At 38.3% G+C, this 19,937-nt stretch overlaps 1 protein-coding gene across 1 annotated transcript in view; it reads left to right on the forward strand.

Moving 5' to 3' along the window:
• LOC107102010 (A disintegrin and metalloproteinase with thrombospondin motifs 2-like) overlaps positions 1–19,937 on the forward strand; it is a 171,963-nt gene that overhangs the window by 58,890 nt on the left and 93,136 nt on the right. Inside the window, exon 3 of the mRNA XM_015401145.1 lies at positions 18,762–18,936. Coding sequence (XP_015256631.1) covers positions 18,762–18,936 — 175 coding nt within the window. The remainder of the gene's footprint in view (positions 1–18,761; positions 18,937–19,937) is intronic.

Below are 19,937 nucleotides of genomic sequence, written 5' to 3' on the forward strand. Positions count from 1 at the left end.
GGCTGGTTTTTAGGTAGTGTAGTTACTACTTGTCTATGAAAAAACTTAAAAATGAAAAAGCAAAAAATAAATGTAAATCAAATAGTCACTTGAGGAATAGTGGGTTTCTGGTTTTACGCAGTACAAAAAATTCTCAAAATACATGAAAAATGCAGTTCGGTGAGTTTATTCAAGGTTTCTTCAGGAAAAATAAACATGATACAAACTCAAAAAGACTACTTGCCACATCTCCTGGCCTGGTTTCTGCCTTTGTGCTCACTTCACCTGATTAAGGCTGAGTGACTTGCCTTCTGAAAGGCCTGGTAGACTGCAGCTAGAAGACTGGAAGACTGGTAAAAAACCATAAGCCCACCCACTTTTCACCTGAGCTACCTGGAGTCCATGTATTTATACACCAGACACCCAGACAAAATCAATTAACTAATTAAACAATTTACTCAGAAATAATTGTATTCTAAGCAACTACTTTCAAACAAAAATGCTACAAATAACCAAATAAATACAAACTAACTAAATAATCTAAGTTCTAAAACAAAAATAGAGAAATAACTCCTACAGGTAGGACTATGGCAGGTGTTCCAGGTGAGGCTGATAAGATTCTTCCAGATTGAATTTGTGCTTAAGCTTAAAATCCCTGCTGCAAATACTGATAAAAACTTTAAAATCCCATTTATGATTCAATGTACATGTATTTTATTGTCTAAATAGTTTTATTGTATTTATCCTAATGCTTGTTTGGGCTTGTGAATTCTATTCAAATTCCTTTATATACATCTTAATAAACTAATCATTTCTCAATGTTTAAAAAGTCCACCACTGTCCAGACACTTGTGTCTTCATACGGATGTAAATGCAGACTAGAAAGCCACTAGCTCTTTAGCTTCAATGATTTAATTACTAACTGAATGCCATAATACCTGTAATGGTGTGGTGATTAACAAGCTAGAGGACATGTTTAAATGTGACTTGTTCTCCCATCAGTAAGTCCTTAGTTAATATGGATCGGTTGCTATTTAATCAAAAGCAGGTTAGCAGAATGGTGTGATCCTTGCCAGCTTCTGTGCATGAGTGTTGGTGCAGATGTGTGTTCACTGTGCTCCACATGCCCGTTCTCCCCTGTTATGTGGGGTCAGAAAGGTGGAGAACAAGGCAGCAACTCCCTGCTAAAGCAAACATTTGATTGGCTCCGGCTGCTGCCCCGATACAACCCGATTGGCTCCCGGGTCCAGCAGTCAGTGTGGCGAGCAGGTAGGGGTGGGTCTCTTCACTCTGCTCTGTTGCTAGGTTACAGGTATACCCAATAGATTTGGAGATATGGAGATAGAGTAGAGATAAGGTTGAGGATGGGTGTGGATCAGTGTGTGTGTGTGTGCAGATGTGTCGCTATGTACTTGCACACATGTGAGGGATTTTAGCACAAGGGGAGGGGTAGATAGGTCAGGAGGGTGGAAACGTAGATGACATTTGAGGGAAGAGACAAAGGGCTTCCCAGAATAATTGCAAAATAAAGAGTGTGGATATCATTCACTGCAAAATCATGTTCATCATTGTTCTATAAACCATGAAGATGGTTAATCTTGATTTCTAAAGCAGAATATACATATATAGAATGTGAAATTAGTAAAACCGTTCAGATTTATTGTTTGACATCCCTTTAATATGAGCATCATAGCTTACCTGTAACTTCCCCTCAGTTTATTTGTGTAATTGTGTCAGCTGTCCAGTAATTGTCAGCACTGTGCAGCTGATCCCAGGCCTGTGGTAGATTTGTAATTCATTAAAGGGATGTTGTATTAATTACAGATTGCTCCAGACTGCGCTGCTCTGAGAACAGCTGTTCTGCGGAACTTGGATTGCAATCATAGAGTGGTCAGTTGCCACTAATCGTGGTCATTTATCAATCTGGAAGACCACACACTCATATGGAAGCAGGCTAAAATATACAGACGCCCACAAACTCACAGACCCTGATCGATGACAGGGCTGGGCTGGCAAAAAGGGATTGATGGGTGCTTTGTTTGGATGTGTGTGTTTCTGTATGTGTGTGTATCAGAGAAAGAAAGTGTGCTGGCATGAGAACAGGTAAGACCTATAGGGCATACATTTTCACAAATCAAATTCAAAGCTTATTCTGGAATTGTAGATTTTAGTGTGGGCAACACAGACGGAAAAAAAAAATCAAAAATAGGGCTGGGGAATTAGATACATTTACACTATAATCACAATTTAACTAAATGCAATTTTCAAAATAAAGTCACACAGTTTTAGGAACTTATTTAAACAAACAAAAGTAGAGGCTGACTTTTTTTTTAGCTCCAGCCCTTTAGGTGGTGGGAATATACTTAAAGTGGGTTTGCAGACGTGCAGAAAGGAAGAGAGAGTTGCAACTAACAAGCAGATCCATGGGAGTAGAAGATCTAACTGTAAAGTTCTACAACAGAGGACTCTGGACTTGCAGCTTTTCAACTACATGAAAACAACAAAATCTTGGCGTGAAACATCTACATGCTTGTGAGTAGTGAAAAGGAAAATTAAAACAAACATAAAATTGTGATATTGGTTGAAAAAAAGAAAATCCTTATTTGATTTCTGGGAAAATCTTTGAGCCCTAATGTTAACAGCCTGCAGACCCAGAACGTTTGGCTTGCTGGGACAGCTATGATGGTGATAATAAACTTAATTTCTAATAATTCAGCACAATCAGTTAAAATGACACATCCTATCAATCAATCCAATAGACTAGTCAGCAACTGACCAATCAGCTATCTTCATGTATTTTGAAGTAAACCAGCCTTTCCATCCAAGGGGCGCACCACATCACTGTTACCAAGAATTTGCATTAGGAAGGTAAAGCGGACATAGGAATTTTGTTTAGATAAATGTGTAGATAAAAGGCTAAATGTTGTCAGTAAGGAACATGTAATTTAGAGACACATTGCCCAAAGTATTTAGATGATAGAATCCAGTTAATTCTATTTCCAAACCTAAAAAAGCGTCTTGGAAAATGTAGCTCAACACAATAGTATTTAAAGTCACACCTTGTAACTTTTGGCCACTAGGGGCATTAGTGTCGCAGCACTGTCGCAATAGTAAACAGCCGCCAGCCTCCCGTGTCTTTAGAGGTTTCCCTGGTCTTGCACAGCTGACTATCTTGATTACTGATTAACAGGCTTTTGCTGAACTGCCATTATTAGAATCAGCTGTGCTGAAGCAGGGATGATTCTAAAACCTGCAGGACAGCAGCCCTCGAGGACCGACTATGGGCATGCCTGCTAGCTCTACACATGTAAAAACAGCCACTCTGCCAATGACGGGGAAAACAAATCAACGAAGCAGTATAATGGGCGATAAAGATTATTAGTACCATGTTCTACTGGTAGGAATCAGTCGTTTGCGCGGAATGCCTGAGATTTACACATTCAGGCTGTGGGGTTTTTAGCCTTTGTTTGTGGCCTGCAAATTTCTCTGATCATATTTTGCGTCTACTGAACATCGAAAATAATAATAAACATATATGACTGTATACTAGGAGCAAAGTGTTAACTTACCAGTCTAATAATAAAGTTGAGAAAAGAGAATCGGTTTTACATCCAGCTTCTTCTTTCAGCCTGCGCTAAAAAGCAAACTCCTTTCCAACATTTACTCTTGTTTTTCCTCGCTCATGCTCCCTCCCATGTTTTCTCTTTTCAGCCTCTTCAGAAAGTTTAAACTATTTCCTTGCTTCAGTCATGACCAATATTCCAGCAGGCAGAAAAATAGTAGAAAAATAGAGCCTGTGGCCATAAAGCGATACGTTTTTCTAGGTCACATGACCTGGCTAATGATGGTACGTTAACTCCAAAGTTATATAGCCAGTATTTTAAGAGGGAAGCCACGCTCGTTACATTATTGGCCTTAGAAATCATTTAAAATTATAAAACAAAGTCTGCGGTGTGCCTTAAAATGGAGCTACCGATTGTGCGTCTGTATGAAAATAAACAACAATTCTTTTGATTTCTGTCATAAGAACATTGCTTATGTATAGCTTGCTTTGATTAATTAATTATGAACACTGCGGTCATAAACTATATAGAAGACAATGTGCTGGTATAGGTTTAAATACTGATACACGGTCTGATACATGCTTTTTTTAACCCTCCTCCCGTTCATGTACTGTTTTCACTCCCCCGTTTTTGTAACTTTTAAAGTTGTTGGACACAGCGTCACTTGCAGGCAGCATGACGTTTTCCATTATTATTCCTCTGACTGTAGAGAGCAGGGTTTATAACTTATTTTTCTGATGCTGCCTTACAAATAACTTTACTGACTTGATCTGGAAAAAAAATATCTCCATTGTCTATGCCTTAAAGTTTGCTGACCAGGAAAATTGCTTCATAAAATGGCTCAGGTATAGATGGACTTCACTGTGTGGCTATTAAAAGTACCCTATGTTGGTCAGAGCTTTGGTTTTAACGGCTTGCAATTCATACATAAGCAGAACGATCTTGCAGTTGGCAACGAGTCAATTTTCTTATGAAGTCACTTAATTACTGGATTACACTAGATTATGCGACTGGATTACAGCTCTATATGTGATCAGTAAAAAAAAAGCATAATTCCAGTTTATTTCTTTTTTTAACTTCTGTTTTGTGTCTCGTTTTTTTCACCTATTCATATGATCAGTTTGCATAAAAGGAGGAAGTGAGCTCTTTTTGGTTAATGATGAAAGGAATTTGGAAAGAGAAAGTTAAAAAAAGAAGCTGAGAAATGGATACTGAGGCGACCCAAAATGACTGTCTCCCGTTTCTCTCGGTCTGTTTCCCAGACTGTCATCAACCATGTTTCTGTCTGTCAGTGCCCTCAGTGGGAGCCGATGTTTCCACAGGTCGAGTTGTCACACTAACCAGGTTTGGCAGGTTTGGCTATTCTTAGACTGGTGCTCTTTAGTTTTTTGTTTCTTTTTCCCATTCCTGGGTCTGTCCTCAAACCTACTGCAACTGTTGCAGTATGACATAACAAAATCGCTAGAGTAAGACGAAAAGGACTAAAGTGTAAAGACATTCGGAAAAATACCAGTAAGACAACAGAGAAGCAAAGAAGAATACAGGAAGCCCAGTTTATACACAATATAGGAAAGAAATGCAAATATTAAGACAGCTTGAAGTAGATTTAGATGAGCAGCAATTGTTTAAAGGTCCATCTTCTACAAGAACAAGTAGCTCAGATCTCAAACATTTAGAACTTAATTCACTGTTTCAATGAATAGGGTCTTAAGAGAAAGGAATTGTGATATTAAGCAACAATTATAGTAACTGCATCACCAGAGAATATTTGTAAACATTTTTTTTTCCTGTTTAATTATTAATCTGTTAACTTCTTCACAATTCTGTATGCTTCAATGTTCACATATCTACCTCTATCAGACCTGTGGAATTATTCCCCTAAGTGTAAAATACTTGTCTGACAATAAGAATTTGGCTAAATATTTGCAAGAAGCAACACTTGAAATATCAGACTAAATGAGATAATGAACCTGTGGCAAAAATATATTTTGAAAAACAGATTAATTTAAGACCCGCATAGCTTTCAGTTTATACTAATGCTTGATTGCAGTGTTTGCCTTGTAGCAGAATCAGTTGTTGGTCCTTTTGTAACCTAACTTTTTTATACAGTGTGAAGTTATGGATACTTTTTCACAAATAAATATGAAGTCACCAATTCAGAAGTTAAGTTTGGATTTGCTCGTTATCTTTGTGAATTGGAAAAGAACAAAAAAAAAAAAACTGAACATTAATGTATTTGAAATAATCTTCAAAGTAGTGCAAAATTTGAAAGTTTACTTGCATTTTACTGTATGTTACCCTAAGTTTGAACTTTTTCCCTGCTTCAGCCATGACCATAGTCCAGCAGGCAGAAAAATATTGAAAAATAGAGCCTGTGGCGGTAAAGCAATACGTTCTTCTAGGTCGCATGACCTGGCCAGTGATGGTACGTTAACTCCAAAGTTACATAGTCAGTATCTTAAGAGGGGAGCCACGCTCGTTGCAAAAAAAAAACAAAACAAAACAAAAAAAACTAAACATTAATGTATTTAAAATGATCTTCAAAGTGCAGAATTTGAAAGTTTACTTGCATTTTACTGTATGTTACCCTAAAACATACATTATTTAGATTTTAGAACTTAAATCTGCTGAGTCCATTATGCTTATAAGTCAACTTTCCCCTAATATTTAGCATGCTAATGTATTTAGTCAACAATGAGTTATTGGAAAAAGAGACAAAAGGCTATAGCAAATGCTTCCCCTGGCTGCCACTATCAGATGGACGTAGGGCAACTTTCATCCTCCAAGCCACTGCCGTCCAGATTCTTATGGTAGCTGACATATTCCCATATAGCAGTTTTCAATAAGTTTCAGAGCTCAGCAATGGGTAAAGGATTGGGGGAGGGGATAAGTTTGGGGTTCCTCCCCTTCATTCACCCAACAACTTGTAGATCCAGCAGCTACACAGGGATTGAGATTTACAAAAAACAAAACAAAACAATGCTTATATCACAGGTATGGTGTGACAGAAAACTAGTGGTTTTGCAGATAAGACTTGAAACCGGTAACCAGCCCATGCCCAGCCTACTTAGTACACCATCTCTTTCAGGTGCTTGACAGTTTTTATATAGTAAAAACAGCAGCATGAAATGAGAGCAGGATCTATTTTTTCCACAGCTATATGAGGATACTCCTTATATGATATGTAAATGTGTTTATCTTGTAATTCTTTTAGTTTACAGCTGATTTACACACCCAAACAGAAAATCGTTTATGCAGCTCTTATGTGCTTCCTGGTTAGCTTTAAAATTCTAGAGAATATTAATTCATGCTTGAATGCATTTGAGCATACCATGGATCAAAAGAAACACTTTTCTACAGATCAATGGTTTAATAGGAATCCAAGGTAGAATCCCAGGTGGTAGGTCCGTTTTTATGACCATGTTCCACATTTACTATTTAGTTGGGGTTATTTTATTAGTAGCAGGCATTTCCGTTTTTTTGCGTTTTATTTGTGTTGTGAGAGACACAGAGGAGAGAGTCTCTGTTGTTTGGTTGAAATTCCATGATCAGAAATGTAGGTCAAAAACAGACACTTTGCAAATGAGGTTCAGTCATAAAATGAGAAATAGTGAGTAGCACAAGGATGTCAGGCCATGTATTTATATGAGAATTATGTATGGTCCTTAGAGTTATTTATTTAATGCCAAATCTTTTCTTGAGAGATCATTTTTAGAGACCACTCTGTGTAATGAGCTGAGCTTGGTGGTGACAGTAATGAGTATGCATCACTAAGTCCTTCCTGGCTTAAATCGCTCTGAAATCTGGCTTACACCACACGCGACTGTAAAACCTGAGGAATATCCGGAATAGCTGGACTATCTTTCAGATGATAAAGGGAAAAAAAGAGAAAAAAATTTCTATATGAAGTCCAGTTGTGGTGGATTGGCATATATAAGTATAATATACATAAAAAAGTACTTTCATTTAAAACCTGACAGATATAAATACTTTGGTATGGCCTACAAACCCCAGTATGAACCTAAGATCCATGGCTAAACAAAGGGAAAGGTGAAAGCCTGGATTTGACTAACTTTTATTTTTGGGATTTACATTGTCCTGAATGGTTCCAATTTTACACGTCCTTGTGAATTGTAAAGAGAAAGGTGTCTGTTTGTACCCCTAAATCAGATTTGTAAATTAAATAACATCTGACAATGTTACATCAGGTTAAGGCAACGGGGGAAAACAATCATGTTTTCCAACTGACTAACAACAGCAAGAATGGTAGTGTGAATAAAATGAATCGGCACGTCCTCAGGGAGAAAAAATACGAAAGCATTCCTTAAACTGTTGTCAATGCATTTTTGTTTTGCCACTTAAAAAGATAGTGTTGAGGTCTTGATATTGGGTAATTTGAATAGTTTACAAGCAGTCTCTACATAAACTACTTAAGAACGACTGAGATTTGGTCAAACTAATTCACAATTAAAAGCGATATTTTACTAAATAATAATAATAATAATTGAAATTTATCAATCTCACATTGGAGAAAGTCACTCCCTGCATTAACCCATCTCCTTGGGGAGTAATGGGCTGCCATTGTGTGGCGCCCGGGGAGCAGTGTGAATTAAGAGCTTTTGCTCAGGAACCTAGAGTGGAGGCTGTGGGGATCAAACCAGGTACTTGCAGCCCTATCAGAAAACAAGTGTTCTGCTTTAACCCACTAGGCCAACACTCCCCTAAATGATTTGCCTTATCAAAAATCATAACCATTCAACAAATGTTTTTTATTTGTTTTTTGTTTTTTTTTCCATTATTGTATTTGAAGGAATAACCATAATAAAATATTTATTAATCCTAAAGTGTAGTTAGTTACTTAGACAAAGCTAGCAGTTAAAGGTTATGAGCAGATTAGAAAATGCATACATGTTAAAATCATGTTGATGTTTTAAAGTTTGTCATAACTTATAAAGAAATTCAAAATGTGGCCATTTGAATTTCCCTTTGGGTATTAATAAAATATTTTTGAATTTAATTAAATTGAATCTGCTTAGCTAGGATGCCATCATCATATACTTGCCATTAGCTTCTGCTGGTTGGCTTTTAAATCACAATAAAACCCATGATATGGTCTGAAATCATCATAAACCGCTGCCAACAGATTGACTTGTGTTGATCTCTATTTTGGTGAAATCAAGGTTTCTTCAGTATTGAAGAAAGTTTAGCATATCAAGGCTGTCTTCTCTATGTGCTCTGTGACTCATGCAGAGCAGCTTTTATTGTGTACCTGCTGGATCTTTAGCCCAAATTCCTCTTGGAAAACTTAGAGTAAGGTTCAGGTAGCCTATTCTTTGAGGCAGCTGTAGGCTGCTCAACCTTAAACTATGAGTTTGAATAATGTGATCCATTTTGCCAGGTGGTTACTGATTCCAGGCCTTTATTCAGAGGGTCATCTCCCAATGTCACTACCGTGGGAGCTGTCCATGGGCAAAAAGAATGAAGGGTGTGGATAACAGGCTTTTTTTGAACAGGCTCAGCAGGATGTTCTTTAAAACACCTTCCTTTTTGGAGTGTCTTGGAGAGGGACTCAGCTTACAGTCTGCAAGCCATGTTGCATTTTGTTTTATCTGTCTTTAATATTTATTCTTTTTCATTTCATTTAATTTCTGCGACACAATAACGCAAAGACTGACCCTCAACCTAGAGGGAGAAGCATGACCTCAGTGATGGGTGGCAAGTTAAAAAATTTCAAATCAAGTTGCACTCAATTTGCAAAAATAGAGGACTCTGGAGCTGATGTGGACATGTTGCACACTGTCCACTCTGATAGGACGTCATTTATTTTTAGCCAGCTACGTTTCTGAATCATGGGCCGTGATGTCTCATAGCTGTTTGTGTTAGCTGTATCTTCATAATCATTGAATATGTAGTTGGACTAAGTGTCTTTGGATGGTGTCATAACAAATATTAACCTCAAAACTCATTATGCTATTAAGTGTAATGCATTATTACAAAGATAACTGTTAGATTTCCCATGTGTGAGTGATTGTAAGTGATGAATCTCTTTCAGAGAGGATCTTGGAGGAGAACCTTGGTAGTCTACACAGGTGGAGCTCATCAGAGCGCTGGGCTTTAAGGAGCAGCCGTGCCTTTAGTCAGGGCTGATTTATTGTTGTTTTGTCGTTTCCTCATCTCTTGCTCCCCTCGAGTATTTTCCCTGATGCTGTTGGTTTTTGTTTGGTTTGTTTGTATTTCTGCATTTTGGAGTTTTTGCCTCAGTTGCCTGTTAGACCTTATTAAATCAGCAAAACTCACCTCTGCCTCCTCATCTCTGCCTTTAGGTTCTCAAAGCCTTCACCTGACCTGACAATAATGAAAGCATCTCAGGTTTTGGTCATTGAAAAGTTAAATGGTCCTTCAGGTTCTTAATACACCTGCTTTAAACTTGAACATCTAAAAAATCAACATGTAATTTTTAAAATATATATTATCAGTGATATAAATTTTTTTAAGTGTAAAATCTAGTTGTTTTAGATTTCCTAAATTCCTGAATTTGTTTCCTGGATTTGGACTTGCTCCTCAAACACTTGAGAGCAGATTTTGATTTGTCACTCAGTAGACTTAGATAAAAGTTGGGAAAAAATGTCTTTTGAGCATCTTTGCTCAGGCTTAGAGGAGCTGACTCTGAAACCACTATTGCGGCTATCAGGTGATTTTAAAAAAATTATTGCATTAATAAAATAAGTTGTATTTGATCAGTCTAATTATTGCAACTCTGCTAAAGCAGTCATGGGAAACAATGGTCTACTAGGGCTGCAGTTCTTTAAGTTTTCCATGCATCCCTGCTTATGCAGCCTATGCAGTTCTGTACAGTGCCCCAATTGATTAGAACCAGGTGTCTTGGGGCAGAGAAATTAGGTAACTTGGAGGAAGAGGGTCAAGGTTCCCCATCACTTTGCTAAAGGTACCCAAATTAGGAATTTGCATTCTAGGTTATTACAAAATTGTAGCTCGTGGCTAATTAGTCTTCCTGTGGTGGCCTCTGCTCATTTGTTTACAACATTCGGCAAGCGTGGGTTCAGTGTGCTCAGAGTAGCACTAGCAAAGGTAGCAACAAAACTTAATCTGACATGTTTTACGTTTAAATGATGTGTTAAACTAGAGCAACTTCGGTGATAAAATAATTGTCTTTACATTCCCGTCTTCATTCTTTTTGAAGTAAAATTTGCCATTTATTTCTTCTTCAGGTGTTTGTGGTTGACAAACAGCTTTAGGTACATTACTGCCACCCACTGCATAGATCATTCAGTGGCTCAAATTAAAATGCTTGTGCATTAAATTGGCACTCTGAATCACTTATGATTATTTTTCAGAATACAGTAATTTGGAGTGTCATTAAATAAACTAATTAAAGCATTAACCTGACAGCCCTACTTCCTAATTCCCAAATTCTTTTCCCCAACTATGCTTTCAATCTCGTTTTTCTGGTGTTAAGGATTAAGATGGTTTTCTAACATTCCTTTAGCTTTTACCTAAAGTATCAAAAGTGGTCATTTCAAGAATTCACTTAGGGTAACTGACTAGTGACTCTTTTTGGTGGGAAACCAAGAGGCAGAGCAAGAACCAAGGAACTGCATCATCTCTGGTTTGAGGGCTCCTTAGGACCCTCCTGTTGTAACTGTAGAGTGTGAAGAACACGAGAAAGGAAAATGTTTACAAATTTATATTTGCAATCACAACACTTGTCATGCTAAGTCTAATTTCCCTTTGCACAAAACAGCAAGCGACTGTTGAAATGATTAAGTAAAATACCAGCCATGTTGTACTAATGCTTTTTCTGAGGCTCTCATGAAGTGCTTCTAATTTTCCCAATTAGACCTACAATTGTACGAGACTGATTCTGTTATGACTCAAATGATGAATGGAGGGTTACACAGAACGAGTGACTCACTTACAAAGCTATATTTGTGTGCGGATGTGTGCTTGTGTGACTACTGTAGGCTTGCCCTGCCTGTCTGTGGATGCTTGTGTACAACTGTGAGTGTTTGCCAGCAGTAGTGGGGTTATGAATCATATCAAACATACACAATGACACTCAGGGACAATGGATCAAACGTGCACATACATGCTGGCTGTGCTGAACTGAGCTGAAGGGCTCTGACCGGGTGTGACTTTGATCCTGACCACAGCATCCGTTCGTTTTTTCTATTGATGCTTTTCTGCTACTCATCTGCCTCGTATGCCCCACTGATCTCTTGCCCTGGATTCAAGTTACTTCTCTCAACCCTTTAAATATGGCTTAGTGTTAGTTTAAGAAAACAGCATCCAGCAGTTTTGAGCGGACACACTGTGTTTAACCCAATTGATGCTTGTGCACCGCTTTAGGAAATGAATACAGCTTAGTGCTGTTAACATCATTGTGCTGAGAGTAATAATAATTCCAAACTTAAAAACACAATAACAAATTATTCACTCAAGCAACACTACTTTTTGTGTATTGGTGTGTGTAATGAGGGCTGTATGGTGGTGCACCTTATAGCCCTGTTCCCTTGCAGCAAGAAGGTCCTGGGTTTTGATTTTTCTGTATGGAGTCTGCATACTCTCATAGCCTTAGCTGCGCCTGGGGACTGGTGACCTGCCCAGGATTTACCACGCCGTTCACCCAGACCAGGGGAGGGAGGTAGACATGATTCCCACTGTGACCCTGAAGGATGAGTGGGAGAAGTCATGTTGAAATCACTCAACTGAAGAATTTATACCTTTATCCCATATACCTTAATTTGTTGATGTGGCTTTCAATCTGTTTTACAAAATACTGAAAAGAATGTCTGTATTAATTGGCACCTTCCTTTTGACTATGGAGCTGATGTAACGATTACATTTCTCCACTCTGAGATCATTAAAGTCAATCAATCATTTATTTAATCAATTACAACATTCATAAATATTAGTAATTCTTGATAAATAAGACTGAGTTGTGTAAATTAGGATATCAGTAAAATACTGTGAAAGCCTTAGATGTTTGGAAGTGAAAACTATTGAACAAGGAGTACAACAAAGACCATGAAAAACAGAAGCCAGGTTCGTAATCAGTTTGTGAAAAAGTTCTAACACATTATCCAAAGTTTTAAATAATGGAAGAAGTGGGCTGCAATTGTGCAGTCCCATGCTGGGGCTGAAGGTCTTGCTCAGGAACCCAGAGTTGCAGTCTGTGGATGCAAACTAGAGAACTTGGAGCTTTCACAAGTCCCAGGTCCACCATTTCCCCATGGACCACCACTCCTTCAAAGTGGTGAATGTCTACAAGGTGGTTGGACAAAATATTGATACACTGGGGACAGTAAACAAAGGTGTATCACACTTTGATTTTCTTAGCCTAAGATTTAAAATCAAACATTGTTCTTTATAAACAATATCTATATATTATTTTGTTTTTTTTTTTCTGTTTTTTAAAATCCTCCTTAAAGAACATTAGGATTTGGTATTTCAACAAAGTTGTGCTATGCAAAACTAAGACATCCCCTAAATAAATAACCAGAGCTGTGATTTTAGAATATTCAGTTGATATTAACTTTTGTCTTCCATGCATAGGATTTAAGGGGCCCTGTCACACCTTGACGATTTAGCCAACATATGCCCGACGTCCCAGAATGTCCTAAAACGCTGGCATACGCTGAACGTTCTATGTGTTTTTTCAATTTTGGGTGTATGCATAGTGTATTCATAAAGAGTCCAGAACTTATGTCCAACAACAGCCTAACTTATGCATAACGCACAGCAGCATAATACCCATGAAATGATAAACAAGCATCATTTCATGGGCATTACGAAGCATGAATTAAAGCTGCTACCCTCATCGCATCACTGCTCCTGACAAGGATCTGTATAAAAAAGATGTATTTGATCGCGGTATTAACATAGCTGCTGTTTAACGTCCACCCAAAATAAATAAAAAGGTAAAGAAAAAAAAAAAAGAAATAAGGTTTGCAGTCGAAGTAGATTCAGCGTCATGTCTGCGAGGAAGTTTGTTGGTCATGGCCATGGTGAATGCGAGGATCCTTCACAATCATTTTGACGCTTACCCTATGATGGGGATGCAGTCTGGAGGAGAACTGACAGTTTTCTCCTGTGAACCCCCTTTTAGACTAAAACGCAGTAACACCATTAAACTGTAGCTGTAAGTTAGAAACATGTTCAGCGGTCGTCTGGAACACGTCAAATGTGTTGATATGGAGATAAGTTCTTAATAAGCGCCGCATAAGTTACGCACAAGTTACTGATAGGTTTTGGATATGCTAGACACACAACTTATGAGTAACTTACCCTTATATGTCAACGATCAGATAACTTACCTCTATCTTATGCCCCATGTATGAGCATATACTGGCATACGTCGGGAAACTTTGAACGTGCTCAAAATTTCTCTACGTACTTTCCGTATGTTGATGTATGCCAGCGTGCCTTAGCGTAGTTCAGCATGCACATAACTTATACAAAACGTACCCATAACTTATCCAACGTATGTCAGCAATTTGGCCCGATTGATTGTATGTCAGGCATACGCTGCTCTAAATTGTCAAGTTGTTACAGGAGCTTAAAGGCTGATTTATACGCAGAAACTAGGTTGTCTGCATGTGTGTTGCAGTGAACACAAATGTGCCCCCGTCCCCTCCGCAGATACTCCGGTGCACCTCTCTAAAACTGTAAGTGACCGCAGACAGTGCCGCAGACACGTGGTCTCTGATTGGTCAAATCTACATCCGCTCTACACTATGCGTATTTCTTGTTTGGTACCTTACCGGCTTGTTGAGTTTGTATGACAACCATTGTTAAAAATGACTTGTAAAGATAGACCAGTTAGAACAGTGAGTTGGGCAAGAACGCTGGGACAATTTTTCCACCTGGATCCACGCTCTTTTTCTCCCTCATGTCCCTCCGTTGATGCACAAACTTGCCCCCATTTCCTCACCATCTCTGCCATATCTTGACCCACAGCTAGTTCCTGATTATCCCTCTTGCGTCGTGGCGTGGAATAACATAGCGCAGACCACGCTTCAATATTGAACATAAATAAACAAAAAAAGTGACACAATGTATAACCAGCCCAGTAGGCACTGAAAAATACCCTTTTCTTTTGTAATATGTTTTTTTATAAAGGGGGCTTTGTGAGTGAGGAGAAAAAAAAACATGGATACTAACAAGAAGAACATCATGGGAAATCTCTTCCTCTCTGTAATTTTATTGCAACGTTTTATATCAGTTACAGAAACCTTTTGATTGCAAGGAATTACATTTCAGCCTGGAAGTAATATATTCATAAACTAGTCTTACAAAATGCTTTTAGATGAAGATATAGTGTAGAGACTGATTGTGTTAGAATTTAGTGGCTCATGAGGGGAATGAAGCTAATAAGCTACATCTTAACATGTCAAACTTAATAAAACATTTCTCGATTCATCACCCAGAGGAGCACAATGAATTTAGTGTAATAAGAGAGCAGCAGTTGGAAACATCTGAAGCTGTATCATTTCTCAGAGAAGGGAGCACAGTTAAAGATTGATTAAACCTAAATTTTAAAATTAAAGAAAAAAAAATCATATCAGCAGAGGAAAAACCACTTGGCACACAAGATCAGCGTTAAACATGTATTTTTTGAATATTTGAGAACTTGGCACTTTATGTGAGAATAGATATATAATACTTATAGAGCTCAAATAATTAAATCATAAACATATCCATTATAGTTTATTACCTGAGTATTCACTTCAAAGAATTGTAATGTTATTTTATTGGATAGAAAATCGTGAAGCCGTGAAATATTATGAAGTAAAGGGAGAGTGATAACTGGTTTTGAAAGTATGGTTTTAAAACTTGTATTTATATACAGTCCCTTCAGGCAAATAGACTGTTGAACCACCTCAGACTTCATTTAAAACTCCAGGTTTTCTCCTTTTATTCCTCTATATCAAGCACAACCTATCTTCCCTTGAAATGTGGCCTGCTGTTTTGTCCTCATTACCACTTATGTTTTGTGCTGTGATAGTATTTTTTTCTGTTCTGCCAATCAGTCAAATTAAACAGTCAATATCCCCTTACTTCTCAGGACACAATGTCTGGACGCACATTTCATGATCCCCTCGTCTCAAACTTGTCTGCTGCTGTTTTTAGAAAAGATGAAGACCATACTTCGTACCATGGAAATGTGCTCACAGCCTTTGATGCTTTATTCACGTCAAGTTTTTCAAAAGAACATGCCCGGTTCCTTTTCTTCCTCCCAGTTCCTCTTTCTCTAACCCCCGCCCAGCCCCCACTCTGCCTCCTCTGATCGATACAGCCATGTCTCTTGGTCCCACATGTCATCTTTTTTCTTTGACGCGGCTCTTCTCTGCTGGCTGCTTGGTATTCAGGAGTTGGAATGCATGCACCATCTCAGATCCATCAGATAGGTCTGATAGTGATGCCTCACCATGGCTCTATAAAATAGCAAGATGTGAACAGAGGGAAGAAAGGCTTGGTGAAATAAAAGTGATGTGTCTCTGTTTGGGGGTTGGGGTTACTGGAGTAGAGGTCAATGGTTTGTCAATTGCTTAGCGGGACCCAATCATACCACTGGAGGAAAGTAAAAAGCAGAAAAAAGGTAGACAAAAATAAAGTAAAGATATATTGTGATTATATCATATTAAACTTAAAATAATCACTTGATAATGGATAAAGCTTATAAAGTTTTGAAAATGTAAACTGTAACCTTAGAACCATCATCCATTGGGGTGGTTCACCGTCAAGTGTGTAGATGATGAGGATCAGCTCCTCTAAGTAACAGACCATGGTTTTCAATTTGAAAAAGGTGGCTTGACCCCTTTAGGTCAGAAGAGAGTTCCTGCATCTAGTTGAGATATTCAAGTATCTTGTTGTCCACTTTATCAGTGAGGGGAGAATGAGGTGCTGCTATAATGCGGACGATGCACTATTGTGTTCAGGTGAAGATAGAGTTGAGCCAAAAAAGGCAAAGCTCTAAATTTAGTAGTCGATCTCCATTCCTACCCTCACCTATTGTCATGCAAGCTGGATCATGACAGAAAGAACAAAATCCCAGATACAACCAAATGATAAAAGCTTTGTCCACATGGAAATGGGAAATCCCTTAGAGAAAGGATGATGGCTAAGTTAGTTCTAAAATCAATGTTCCCTGGATGTCTCCTGAGGGAGGTGTTCCAGGCTCATCCCAACAGAAGGAGGCCCAGGAGATGGAAAAAGGACAATGCCTCCCTGCTGGCCTGGGAACACTCCATGTTCCCCCGATTGGAAATGTTATACAATGTATAAAATAAAAAGATAAAAGTTCATACCACACAGATGAAAAACAACTAGCTCTTGTTCTAGAGTACAAAAAATAAAATAAATAGAAATAAAAAAAAGTTCCCAAACGTATAAATGAACTAGTTTGAGTTCATTTGGTAAATTAAGCCACAATATATATACTACAATCATATAATCATATTGATCGCACATTGGAGAAATTTACCTCTGCATTTAAGCAGTGGGCTGCCATCAGGGGGCGCCTGAGGAGCTGTGAGGGAGACCCAGAGTGGCAGTCTGTGGGACTGGGGCTCAAACTCAGAACCTCAAGATTCCAAGCCCTATGCCCTAACCACTAGGCCGCCACTCCCCTAATACATACACACATATATAGTGATAGCTTTTTAATAATGAGTGTATTCAACAAAAGTGGACAATGTTAATTTATGACTGCAATTAAAGTATGTCTGATTATTAATTAATCATTAACCAAACCGCAATAAATGTTTCTACATGATAACGTTTTTTAAGCAAAAGAAGGATTCACATTCTTATGAAAGGGTTACATTCCTTAGAGACAGTAGATCAGTCATATAAAAGAATGAGAGACACGTCCTTTCATCTATGCTTGAATTGCGGAAAATTAAAGTACTTATAATCCTTCATGTTGCTGCGATCTTCGGTCTTGGTTATGTCAGGAAGGTTTAATCCAGCTTTAATGGCAACTGTAGTGTGTGTGCTCTATCAAGCCCCCAGAATAAGCAAGTAAGAGACCAGGGGTGCATATATATATATATATATATATATGCATGCAAAACTGGAGAGACAAGAAAAAGAATACAAAATACATACAAAAAGAAATGCATGAATTAGTGAAAGAAACAATAACAGATCCATCAGATTTGCTGGATCTGATCTGGGATGCCTTAAAACTTGGATAAATAATCACAAAAAAAACTAAACAATAAGTTCACCTGCTTACTATCCTTAAACATTATTCCAGGACTATAAACAAGAACATTGTGATTTTCTTTTTTCTTAACAGCAAAATGTAGTTTTTCTGTACCATATGATATTTAAGCTCTTAACTTTGGGTGGACTACATGTCGCTATGCATCGCTACAGCATAAAGGCACCTTTTAATGCTTTTTCCACTTAAATGCATTCTGAATTTTCTTCTTTTAACTCATTTTGTTTTCTTTAACTTGCATATAATCTCTTATGTGTCAAAGCAGAGGAGGATAAGTAAAATGCTGATCATATTGATGTTTTCTCTTTTTTCTTTTATTAGTCCCTGTCTTATTTTTCCTGTCTTCTTTTCAAAAAGCCTCTCAATCCACAGTGTGATCTCCCCCATGACTTCCCTCTACAGCAGTGTGTTGCCTTGGTAATTACGAGTTGTCTTAAATAGACAGATGGAATAAGAGAGAGTGACGGGCAATTTTCCCGGAGTCTGCTTTCCCCATATATGTGCACGCTTTGCCTTTTTGCCCATGTTCTCTATGCACACTTCCTCATTTCTTTCTGTCTTTTCCTACTCTTTCTTGGGTCCTTTTCACCAACTTCCTGCGAGTTTGTAGGTGACTGATATGCCTGTGAAAAGCAAAAAAGGGGAATTACCTGAGGACAAGAGGTGTTACTTGAAGATTGGAGTGTGATAGTCTCATCTCATTCTTGTGTGCTGGTCATTGTAGATGCCAGGTGTCACTCTAGACCTTCACAGGGGACCCACAAGACATCACATATCTTCCATCTTTTTTTCTTTCCTTTCAGCATGACCCAAACATAGCAACAGGATTAGGCAAAGGGCTATTTTCGTCTGTAATGTGTTGGATAGGTGAGGGATGTCAGAAGAGTGTCAAACATGGTACATGAGCTGCTGATATCTTTTGTCAAAGTTCAGAGTTTGCTTATGTTGATGTCATCAAATGTCTCTTTCAGGCTGGTCTGATCAGGACAGAGAAAGAAGAGTTCTTTATTGAACCGGTGGAAAGGGGCGATGGAGTAATAGAAAAGGATGAGGACGGCGGAGGAGGGAGGACACACATCATCTATCGCTCGTCAGCTGTTAAGAAAGTGCCCATCAGCAGCCCAGCGGCAGACTACCACTCCAGAGGTTAGTCTGTGGTTCCCCTGTTGGTATCCTCCACTTTTATACATCCTTGACTAAACGCTCTTCATGCACACATCAGCAACACTTACTTCAGTTACTCCTTGAACTTGCAGCATGTTTGTGAAGGGGAGTTACACATTATCAGATCAAAATCCTACCAAAAAATATTTAGTGTATTGGTATTTTTACTAATAGATATCTCTATTTGTTTAGCTATTGTTATCCAAATATATTACTGGGTTGTTCTAACTAGAAACTAAAGCACCACGACATTTAAATGGCTAAAAACCTGACTATACTTAACAAGGAAATATTTTTTCAGTAAACAAATTACAAATTAGTATGATGTGCTCAAAGATTCCTTTTTTTTTGTCAAGTTGGCTTCCCTTATATGTCATTTGCTGGACAGGTATAGACTTTTTAAAACATGAAATCCTTGCAAAACCTCCCTTGGTGTCATTTTAACTATAGCTGCATGTTGCTGGTCTCTCAGGTCTGCTGCACTCCTCACATAAACAAAGCAACAGGCTGGTTAGATTGCTGCCTACTGTAGGCTGCTGCTCCTAATAGGCAACTTGTTGTGACATGGGATGTCCTAACAGGATGGTGTGACAGTGAACTAAACAAATCCAGTTGGCACATTCCAATCAAAGTTCTGCACAGCCAGCTAAAACAGGCAAAAGGTTAAATATAACTCACAAAACATAACAAAGGGAAAACAGGTATTTAGCTAAGCTATAAAAACATCTAAAGGATATGCCAGGGTGACAGTTAGAGGAAGACTGTTCCAAAGCTGAGGTACCCAAAGCGAAGAAGGTCACTCACCAAGGGTCTGTATCCTGACAGGCACATTCACAAGGCCCTCTGCCCTGAGATAAGAGGACGCAAGAAAATACATGCATGTTTACATGTGCAAGATCACATGAAGGAGGCACTAATCTATAAAGAATTGTGTAGGTTAATAAGAGCATATTGAAATCAGCCTGGACCTGACAAAGAAGCCA

Source organism: Cyprinodon variegatus, unplaced genomic scaffold (assembly GCF_000732505.1).
Source record: "Cyprinodon variegatus isolate N-32 unplaced genomic scaffold, C_variegatus-1.0 Scaffold31, whole genome shotgun sequence".
In the NCBI taxonomy this organism is placed as follows: domain Eukaryota; kingdom Metazoa; phylum Chordata; class Actinopteri; order Cyprinodontiformes; family Cyprinodontidae; genus Cyprinodon; species Cyprinodon variegatus.